Below are 11,288 nucleotides of genomic sequence, written 5' to 3'. Positions count from 1 at the left end.
ATACAATCCAATTACACTTTCAGTTATTTTTTAATGTACAATTAAATTATTGACTATAGTCACCCTGTTGTGCTATCAAATACTAGATCTTATTCATTTTTTATTATTTTGGAATTTTAAATTTTTTCTGAAATTAAGATGAATTAATTTTGTAATCAGAAAAAAATATTCAGTGCCTTTTTAAAAAAAGGTAAATAGTAGAATGAGTGTCCCAACTGGAACCTAAACCTATGGTCCATCACTAGGGTTTAAAGTGTTCTGGTAATGTGTGACATACTGAAGGGAATAAAATCCTTTGGCATGTAGAACTGGGGGCTTTGCAAGGAAAAATTCACACTCAGGGAAGAACAGTCTGCAAACAAGTTTAGCTCAAGAACAAAAGCTAGGTTTTTGGAGAAGAGGAATGAATCTTTCTGGGCTGTGGATCTGTCTTCTGATCAGCCTTCTGCACTTAAGTCTAGAGGGGGCCTACAAGTAAACTGTGAAGAATACTTTTTTCAATTTTTATTATGGAAAATTTCAAACATATACAAAAGTATAGAGAATAGTATAATGAACTCTCAAACATCCATCACACAGCTTCAGCAATTATCAATTTATGGCCAATCTTGTTTCATCTATGCACTCAATTACCCCACACTCAGATGATTTTGAAGCAAACACCAGTAGCATATCATTTCACCTGTACATTTTTCAGTATACTTCTCTAAAAGATAAGAATGTTTTAAAACAACATAACCACAGTACCATATCACATCTTTAAAAAACAATAAATCAAGAAGTTACGTTTTTATTTCAAATTATGTAACAATTGGGGACACAATCAATACATTTCACTGGTATCATGAGGAAGAGTGTCACACTAAAATGGAGTCCAAGCTTTTATCGATGCAATTGCTTTATAATGTAAAAGAAAAAAATCAAACAAACTACCATATTAGAACCACTTTGGATCATTTGTAAGGAACTGGAGAAGACTGCTGATATCACACATCCCATGGCAAACTCCATAAACACCTTTGTTATTTTCTTAAAGCTATTCTCCTGGAGGCAGCTGATCCAAGTCCTCGTTTTTTAAAAATCCTTCATTTTGTTTTCCCCTCTAACGGCAGCCTCTTTCCTAAATGCCTTTTCCAAGTGACAACAATTTTCCCTCTCTCAGCCCTCTGCATTCTCATATGCAGAAACCAGGTAGGATGAGGAGCTAGCTGTGTGTACTAGAAAAGGGATGAAAACTACAGCCAAATGGATCAGTGAGAGAGGCAAAAGAAACCTAGACAAACTAAATGGCATAATTAACTTTGGAAACTGCCTATGATATAGCCTGTTAGCTCTGGCATCAAATAATACAGTATGTTAAATCTGTAAAATGAGGACCAGTGTTTCCTCAAAGAGATGTCAAGATGACGTGTAAGAAGTGGTTAGGGCAGGCATTGCAAAAAAAAATGTTTTATATATCATTTTAAAATTTATTTTTATAAAAACTCACAACATTATTTTGTGTCCACTGTATTTATTTTTACAATTACCTTTATAGCAAGTGATATTTTTTGAATAAAATTTTAAGCAAATCATCAACAGTACAAAAACACTAGAGTTGTTACACGAAGGACTGATTCTACAAAACATTACCCTAGGAGATGGTGTAATCTTAAAACTGTGCAGCTACTGTGTGGTATGACATAGAAATAGGAGTAATAATTCTTGTCCTCAAATATCTTACAACTGCCTTGAAATATTTCTGAAACACCTGATACACAAAAGCCACACACATGGTGCCTAGATAGCATATACTCTACTAGCACCAGATTGGAAGGGGAATGTTTTGCCACACGGTGATTACAAAATATTAATTGAATCAAAGAACCTTCAGTGATGCCAACCATATTTCAAGTAGTGTCTCAGATGCAGGATATGCAAAGAGTAAGGAAAAATAGTCTTTGCTCTCAAAGACATCATAGTCTAATGAAGAAGGCAGACACATCAAAAAAGCACAACAAAAGGCTATAGGTGCTGAATTAAGAGTCTGTTCACGTATAATAGTACAACAACCAGAGCAAGAGTCAGTGGTATAGACAGGGAAGGAGTGTCCCAAGATGCAGGAAGAAACCAGATGAGCTGTCTTCTTGGGAACACAGAAGTGCTCACCTGTACTTGACAATTCCATTGATCACTGGGATCACATCAATGTTTCTTTCAGCACAATCCTGAACATCTTTGCTGTTCATCTGGAAAAACAAACCAACATAAAATTAGCAGGCTTATGTTAATAATTCCTCCAACTGACAAATGTACCAAGAGCTTATTATGTACACCAATCACTTTGCATCAAGCACTTCACTTCCACAGAATTATCTAATGCAGATGCAATGAGTCTGGATCAGCAACTGAGGGGGTTATAAGCCAATGTATACCATGATGCAAAAGTCAGGAAAGCAGTGATATCAGAAGTTTTGTAAAAGAGGAGTGACCATTTAAGACATAAAATATCCTAAATTCCATGTTACAGACTCTAGACTCATGGAAATAATTCAGACTGGTTCCCACCCACGAAAGAGTTTTCAGTCCAGTGACCACACAGCCATGAAAATAGATTAAGTACAATAAACTCTGTGAACCATGACACAGAAGGCGGTTTCTTAACCCAGGGGGTCAGGAAAGGCTCCTCATTGAAGATGTTTATAAAGTATCTATTTTTACTATCTCCAACAATGGATTTTTTTAAAAAACTGGGCGTCAGATTGTTAGATAACTTGGTTTAAGTTTCAGTGAGGAAGAACTGGAACTAGATCTGTCCGACTTCAAACCCCCAATGTAGTTTCTATCACATCATGCGCTCACCCTTTTTGTTGTTGTTTTGTTTTGAGACATAGTCTCACTCTGTCGCCCAGGCTGGAGTGATCTTGGCTCACTGCAACCTCTGCCTCCTGGTTTCATGAGATTCTCCTGCTTCAACCTCCCAAGTGAAGGGATTACAGGCACGCACCACCAGGCCTGGATAATTTTTGCAGTTTCACTTCATTAATAATTAGAAGTAGAGTCGGGGTTTCACCACATTGGCCAGGCTAGTCTCCAACTCCTGACCTCAAGTGATCCGCCTGCCTCAACCTCCCAAAGTACTGGGATTACAGGTGTGAGCCACCACACCCAGCCCATGCTCTATCTTATAAAAGCATTATGTTTTAGCACAGTCAGCATAGTGACTTTCACTTCTTATAGTGCTGTTTGCCCAAACGTATTTAAAATCTGCTAAATACCATTAGTATTAATAGCTATCTTATCAAGAGACCACTACCAGGAAAATACTGTTGAAAGTCTTTCTGAGAGTACTTGGTGGCTCCCCCCACAGGGAATTCTAGGGGTGAAAGCTCTGCCAGGCAAATACACATTTTCTAACTGTAAACAAATTGGCATGCTTATACTAACCTTCTGAAATGAAATCACAGAAAGAATTTAAAACCTTTACATCAACTATTGCAAATGAATCTATGCAAATAAAACAACTATATTATTTTCTAATTTCTTCTCTTTAGTTTGTTTCTTTAAAGTGTAGTCAACAGATTTTGTATCGAAACACACATACACATATACTTCTTGAAAAAAATTTATGTCTTATAGACACAGCACCAATTACGTTTCCAGTATATGCATCTATATTAATGTTTCCTCTTTATATATTCACAAGAATAAAACACTTGACCAGCTGAAAATGTAAGCTATTTATAAAGCATGCAGAAAATAAATCTGTGATTCATGTCTGCAAACCTCAACTGTCTGTGTACTCTTTTTCCTTTCTTTATCAAGACAGGGCTGTAAAATTTACGTGTACATTTTTCGGCTATCACAAAAGAAATAATGTACAAGTGAACTCTAATACTCTTAGAAGGAAAGAAAATCTCAACTATACATCAAATTTTGGAGCACCAAGGTGGTAGAAATTTTCTATACACCACCTCTGTTCTAAAGAAATGTGATGCCACTGTTCTGAAAACATATCAATACATTTAAGTATAGGTAAACAAAGTACAAATCTCAGTTTCTCAAAAACATTTTCTGTACTAATGCTTTTAACTTGAAACTCTTGACTTAGTTTTGAAGAGAAAAAAAGAATCTCCTTGGCGCTCTTAACTATTCTGATGAGACTCAGTTCCAGAGAATATTTTATAAAAACCACTTAATTTAACTTGACAGTACGTCTTGAAAAGTAGCACTACATATTCTAAGTGTTTCTGGAAAGAAAAAAGAAAAAGAAAAACCACAACATATTTATAAGCTTACAATTCTTAACAGTGGGTTACTATGAATACTGTACATTATTTTTTACTTTGTCAGATAACTTAAGAACCAAATAAGATGATGCATAATTGCTTCTAATGATAGCAAGTACGAGTTAAGTCTCCAGTGTAATCATGACAGTGTTTCATGTGGAATACATTTTATCTACAAAAATATCCATAAAATACAATCTCTCCTAGGTCAATATTAATGTAGAAACAAGAACCTTCTGGAATAACTAGCTTATTGAGGAAAATCTTAAGATCTATTTTAGACTGAATAATAAAAGTCAATTTGTTTGGAATGTACACTACGTGCTTCATGGTGATGAAATAATCTGTACAACAAATAACCATGACACAAGTTTACCTGAGGAACAAATCTGCACTTGTACCCCTGGAATTAAAAGTTAAAAAATATTTTTAAACATATGTGGTTCAAATATATATATTCAACATGTATCACTTTGTTAAGAGAAAAATAGAAAAATACTCAGTATTTGATCAGACCATGTAATTAAAATAAAACTGTTATAAGTTTTAAAAAGCCACAATTTCTAGTTTACTCTTTACTTTGATAGCATCAGTGCAGAAAATGTTTTGAGAAACAGATTTGTACTTTGTTCACCTATACTTAAATGTGTTGTTATAAGATTTCTAAACAGTGGCACCATATTTCTTTAGAAAGTGCAATGGCACCCACTGTTTAGCAGCATAAAATATATTATTTGTGAAATTACAATGTACTCCAAATAGAGAAAAATATTTCAGTGTTTTGAAGGGTAAAATACAAAAAGCACACAAGGGGTCAGCAAAAAAAAAAAGAATAGAGACAGTTTAAAAACGAACTATTCTATGGTATTAAAAGACAGGAGAGCAAAATAATGAGTAGGAGGTTTTTGGATTACAGGCAACGTTAATTTCTTGATGTAGATGCTGGTCACCTGCACCTAGAATAGGTTGTCCTGTGAGACAAAACAATTACTCTATCATAAGAGAGATTGTTCAGGAATCCTAATAGTTTGATAATTCTCTACCAGCTGAACATCACTAGAGCTAACTCAGTTGGGATGTAATCGCCATAAAAGATCCCATTTCTGTGGTTCCTGGGAGTCAGGGAGGTTTAAGCGGAATGTCACTACATTCAAATAAGGGAGGGAGAGCACCTTCAAAAGCGAACTTAAATCCAGAGAACCATGGATCTTCTATGGTATCCAATAAGGGGCAATGGGAGTTGGAAGTTGAGCATGGGAAATCAAATTCTGTGAATACAGTTTTTCTGGTAAGATGTGTTTGGCTAGCAGATCCCCAGCAGCATCTATTCAATAAGGTTAATCTACATGGGAAATAGCGATTTGAAGTCAGCAGTGAAAAATTACCACTTGTGAAAATTTTTTGAAAACCAAATGATCTACACATACAAACAGAAAAAGAAATTTCTGAAAGAGGCAAATGAGATGCCATTTCTGAGGCTAAAGTGATGAGTGCAGAAAGAGCACAAGATGTAGAATTTCCTAATTTTTAAAAAAATTCAAAACTGATCTTTTAAACCAACTCCCACCACAGAAGGCCTCCTTGACAAGGGTGAACGCTGTGAAGGAGAAAACAACTCAAGGGAAAAATAATACTAAAAGATGCCCACACAACCAAGCTGGTCAGACTTTAAAGGCCTCCACTACCAAACAAACCACAAGGCTGGTATCAAAAATGCGCACGCACGCTCACCCACGACTATGTGTGAAATGTAAAACCAAAAACATCACAGGGCGCACAGGCAGACACACACTCCCCACACGCTCCCCACCCACCCCTCGCCCCCCCCCAAACACCCCCCAAAAGCAGGGTGAACAGTTAAGGCACCTAAAACCCCAAGCGGCATAGGCTTCCCCGAAACATTTTACAGTGTAACCAAGAAGCGATTTTTGAAAGCATCTGAAAAACGTGCAAACTGTCTGAAAACAGGGCCTGGCAATTGAGACAGTTTGCAAGCGTGATTCAGAGGGTATGCCAAGGAAACAAAAGAAGCCTCCCTCCTCCCAGTGAGACCGCACATGGCACAGGAGGTGCTCCAGGCGGGATGCATTTTAAGCGAGGCAGACAAACAGAAGTCTGTGAGGGCGCGAGCGGTACATACTAGGGATCGCTATCTGGCGAGGATGGGGCCATGGAGTTTCCATTGGTTGGGGAACCGCCCAGCTTTAGTTTCTCCAGATATTCGGCGTGCACGGGCTTGTGGCACTGGAGAACCTTGATGGCATCTTCGACTTTGAACCACTCTCGCTTCCTCCCAATGCTAACCGAATCTTCCCAATCCTCCAGCAGCTCCGTGACAGTCAGTACATACACGTACGTTCTGTGCTTGGGGTCCTGGTTCTGTTCGAAGACGCCCAGGAGCCGGCCTAACTTCCCCTTGACTCCCGCCTCTTCGTACACCTCTCGGACCGCCGCACCGCCCGGCTCCTCCTCGGGCTCCATGCCCCCGCCCGGCACGATCCAGCGGTCCGGGTACCGGCTGCTACTCACTAACAGGACCTCGTCCTCGCGCTCGCTCCGGAAGCACAGGCACGCCGCCCGCTTCTTGAACCCCTCGGGGTCGTAGGTCCGCGTCTGGTTGGGCTTGCACTTCATCCTCGAGGCAGCCTCTTCTTGCCTCTCGCTGCTGCGCGGGCCGCTGCCGCCGCCGCCGCCGAGCAGCCGAGGTGCTGGGAAGAGAAAGGGCCGAAGCGAGGGGCGGGGAGAGAGAGGCGCCTCAGTCTGCCCGCGAGCCCGGGGAGCGAAGGGAGAGATGAAGCTGGGCGGGGCGCGGGCGGAGGCGGGGGCAGCAAGGCGCGTCAGTCAGCCAGTCCGCCAGTCCGATGGGCGGCCGGCCGAACCCGGGCCCGCCAGAGTGGAGGAGGCGCCGCCGCCCGCGAGCCCGCGACTCTCCACAGAGCCCACCCGCTTCTCGGGGGCGCGTCTCCCCACCTCGGCCGCCGGGGAGGGTTTGAGCGAGGTGAGGCGCATTCACGGACGCGTCCGCGCTTCCGTTCACGTGCGCGTTCGCAACGGAGGGCGAGGGGCGGGGGCGGGGGTCTCCTGGCTCCCGCTGCGCGCGACGCCTCGGGCCCACTGCGCAGGCGCCCCGCAACCCTGGGGGCCGGGAACCTCCTTCGCGCACCGTGAAATTCACCGCATTGTGACTTTGGCCGATTGCCTGCACGTGTGCCTTTGACCCAAACGCGACTGTAGCGCGGCAGGACGTTTCTCCTTTCCCTCCCCACCGCGCTGCGCGAAACCCACACGCAGCCGTTTTACACACGACAGAGGCAAGGGCATCGTCGTCATCATTCTCCCCCACGATGAACCATTCTGGCTTACTCATGGGACCTGGGCCCCGGTGTTGTCAAAACGACCCACGGGATTTTTGGCAGAGTAGCCGCGCATCCTTGCTGAGTCACATGATGCAGTTTTATTTCTTCAACAGGTTCCCACCTTGCCGAGCATCTTGGCGCGGCTAGTAATTTAACGCTTTTCTTAAACTCCTGTTCACAACCTGCTTGACCCCTTTGTGTCTCAGTTTCCTCATGGGTACACTCCTCACCTCCTTGTTGCAGCCATTTGCACTTCGATGCACGTACACCTTAAAGACCAGAGCACCACCCATCTAGTAGTCCTGCGTTAAAGCCCAAGACATTCTCTCATTCCCCACACACTCCACACTTCTCTTTCTCTTTCATAAGCACCACTTGGGGGTTGGGAAACCATACACGTGGAGATCCCTTCCTATTCCACTTTGATTTTTAAAAGACTCCCGGCGTGAGACTCCAGCAAGGTCACTTGCTGCTCTCTCACCTCTCTCTCTGGTCCTCCTGTCCTCTTGGCCAGGAAATGGCATCCCATCGCCAAAAATTTAACAACCTAGAGCCTTCCTTCTCATTTATTCTTGGTGTTTCCTCATGTCATAGTAGCCGTGGAGAGAAGACCTCTGATGTCCCCTGATTTTGATTGCACCTTTGTCTCTCTCTTACTGGCACTCTGTTGGCATCAGCCAAGGCGGGGATCATGAAAGCCTGCTTTGTTGATGAACTAATTCCTTTATATAGGGGAAATGGACTCATATGGAAATGGAGAGTAGTCGTGAGACATGCAGTCCAATTTTCAAATAACAATTTAGTTCACTTTCCCAGGATCTGTTCAACTCCACTTATACGCAGAATCACAAATAAAAATGATCCTATTCCCAAGCGCAAGCAATATCTGCACTACCTAGACCGTAATACGACAAAATGCTGTGGGTCATATATGAACAAAATTATAAAATACAGACATAAAAAGAGTGACCTCGATAGAGACACTGCTTCTCCTGACCATATTTTAAAGATGGATGGACGATGGAAGAACATTTGAAGGAATTGAACACTTGGGATTAAAAACAAACTAAGAGGCTGGGCGCCATGGCTCACACCTGTAATCCCAACACTTTGGGAGGCGGAGGCAGGCAGATCACCTGAGGTCGGGAGATCGGGACCAGCCTGACCAACATGGAGAAACCCCATCCCTACTAAAAATACAAAGTTAGCCGGGCGTGGTGGCACATGCCTGTAATCCCAGCTACTCGGGAGGCTGAGGCAGGAGAATCACTTGAACCCAGGTGGCGGAGGTTGTAGTGAGCCGAGATCGTGCCATTGCACTCCAGCCTGGGTAACAAGAGCGAAACTCCATCTCAAAAAACAAACAAAAAACTAAGAAAGTATACTTAACAGGCAATATTTCTCAGGGTTCTCAAATTCACAAACACACAAATTATGTTAAACAACTAGGGAAAACTGCATTACAATAAGGAGCAAGACAAGTCTGCCTACTATCAAAAATATTATTAAATATTGTCTTACAAGTTTTTTCTAGTGGAATGAGTTGTGAAGAGTAAAAAGTCTGATATATATTGGTAAAAACACAAAGTTGTCATTGTTTGTAGATATGGATATCTTCTTGGGAAACACCTAAGAAAAAATGTGAAAATAAATCCCTGTAAATAGAAAAATGAAATATTATGATTTAAAATATCAAGAGCTTTCATGCATACCACCAATAATCATGTAGGAATTAAAATGGAAAATGATGACATCCAACTTGGCACTATCAACCACCACAAAACAAATAAAATAGCAAGGGGTCCTAAAAAATATAGTTAGGACTTGGTAATACAAAATGTTTGAACTTCTACTCAGAGCTTTGAAACATGATTTGAATAAATCACAAGTCCCTCTAGCAAAGCTAGCAGACTAGTGTGGTGTCTGAGGGCGGGAATGGCCAATCCAGGCTCTGGCCACAGGGCAGGGCTGCTTCACAATTGCCAGGTACTATCTCCTTTGTCTCACAAGAAAGAGGTGCCATTTTCTAGTCTATTCCATCAGTATCAGTTCTACATCACACTGTGCCTGTGCAAAAGGTCCCTTCCAGGGGCATACTTGTGGCAGGGAAGAGGAATAGACATTATAACATGGAAAGAGGCACAGACTGAAACCCTACTGGAAAAGTCTGGATATGGAGATCCACAACTTAAAACAGGCTTATACAATAGCAAGGGAATTTTTAAATTACCTTTTACCCAAACTTTCACAGCTGACATAGTTTGGATCCTTGTCCTTGCCCAAATCTCATGTTAAATTGTAATCCCCAATGGTGGAAGTGGGGCCTGGTGAGAGATGTTTGGATCATGAGGGCGGATCCCTTATGGCTTGGTGCTGTCTGTGTGATAGTGAGTGCTCACAAGATCTGGTCACTTAAAAGTGCTTGGCACCTTCCCCTGTCTTGTTCATGCTTTCACAATGTGACTCACCTTCTCCCACTCTGCCTTCTGCCACCATTGTAAGGTTCCTGAGGCCACCCCAGAAGCTGAGCGGCTGTTGACACCATGCTTCCTGTAAAACCTACAGAACCATGAGCCAATTAAACCTCTTTTCTTTATAAATTACCCAGTCTCAGGTATTTCTTCATAGCAATGCAAGAACAGCCTAATAACTTTATTATTAATCTGTAATATTATAGTAATAGGGCAAGAAAACCTAAGACTTTCGTAACAAGAGTAAAGATCCTTTTTAAGAGAACAGCATTCCACTGTCTGGTTTTGCATATTTAAGTATTTCTCCAATGATGAACAGCGTAATTCAGGAATCACCGTAGTAGTAGACTGTTACAGTGAAACTGCAATTTGTTCATGGAAGGCTGTATCTCCTTCCACATTGTCAATGTCTCTTGTCTTGGCCATGTAATCTGTTGTGTCCAGTGGGACAATAGCAAATGCAAACAGAAGCCAGCAGAGAACTGAAAAGTGCTTTCACACTGGGGTGTCCCCCCTCATTTTGCGCTTAAAACATTGTGACAGCAATGTGAAGAAGGTGGGGCTAGCAGGATGATGAGATACCCGTGGCAGATTCTTCCCCTTCACCCCAGCTGAAAGTGAACTTATTGCCCAACATATGGGTGAGACCATCCTAGATCATTCAGCTCCTAGCAGAACTACTTAGGTCATAGCAGGACACTAGACGAAGATGCATAACTGAGCCTAGCCATGAACAGCAAAAAGAAAAAAAACACTCACATGAGATCAGCTGAAATTACTGACCTGCAGAATTGTGAACAAAATAATTTACTGTTGTCTAAAGCATAAAATTTGGGAGTGCTTTGTTATGCATTAAAAACTAGCAGCTCCAACCATTGACACCATCCATCAAAATCCACCAAAAACAATCAGAGAAAGAAAAGGTTGTTCGTTGTAGAAATGTAACGTCTACTTAAAGATGCTGGCATTTCACTTTCCCTGGAGTCAGAAAGAAAGGGATGAAGTTAAGACATCTAACATGTGTTGAGAACAGCCCCTGTGAGAGGTCCTGTGTTATGCCCTGCATCCTGTTTAACTGTTATCCCATTAACTCTTAGGGAGGGAGGCAGTTCATATGTCCGTTTTATAGACGAGAAAATGAGGATTTAGAGTGGAGTTTGTATTTGAGCTCAAGGCTTGTGTCTCCATACCCT

The 11,288-nt window shown here is 41.8% G+C and overlaps 1 protein-coding gene across 1 annotated transcript; it reads right to left on the bottom strand.

The window, feature by feature from the left end:
- Positions 1 to 489: 489 nt before the first annotated feature.
- Positions 490 to 7,088, bottom strand: LOC111531433 (diphosphoinositol polyphosphate phosphohydrolase 3-alpha). Its single transcript, XM_023198680.3, has 2 exons — positions 6,409 to 7,088; positions 490 to 2,228 (listed from the first exon to the last, which is right to left on the bottom strand). Coding segments are annotated over exons 1-2 (495 nt in total). The 5' UTR covers positions 6,903 to 7,088; the 3' UTR covers positions 490 to 2,227.
- Between the last annotated feature and the right edge of the window lie 4,200 nt (positions 7,089 to 11,288).

The sequence above is a fragment of the Piliocolobus tephrosceles genome, chromosome 12 (assembly GCF_002776525.5).
Source record: "Piliocolobus tephrosceles isolate RC106 chromosome 12, ASM277652v3, whole genome shotgun sequence".
Lineage (NCBI taxonomy): Eukaryota > Metazoa > Chordata > Mammalia > Primates > Cercopithecidae > Piliocolobus > Piliocolobus tephrosceles.
This window is presented reverse-complemented; position numbering and strand designations above follow the sequence as displayed.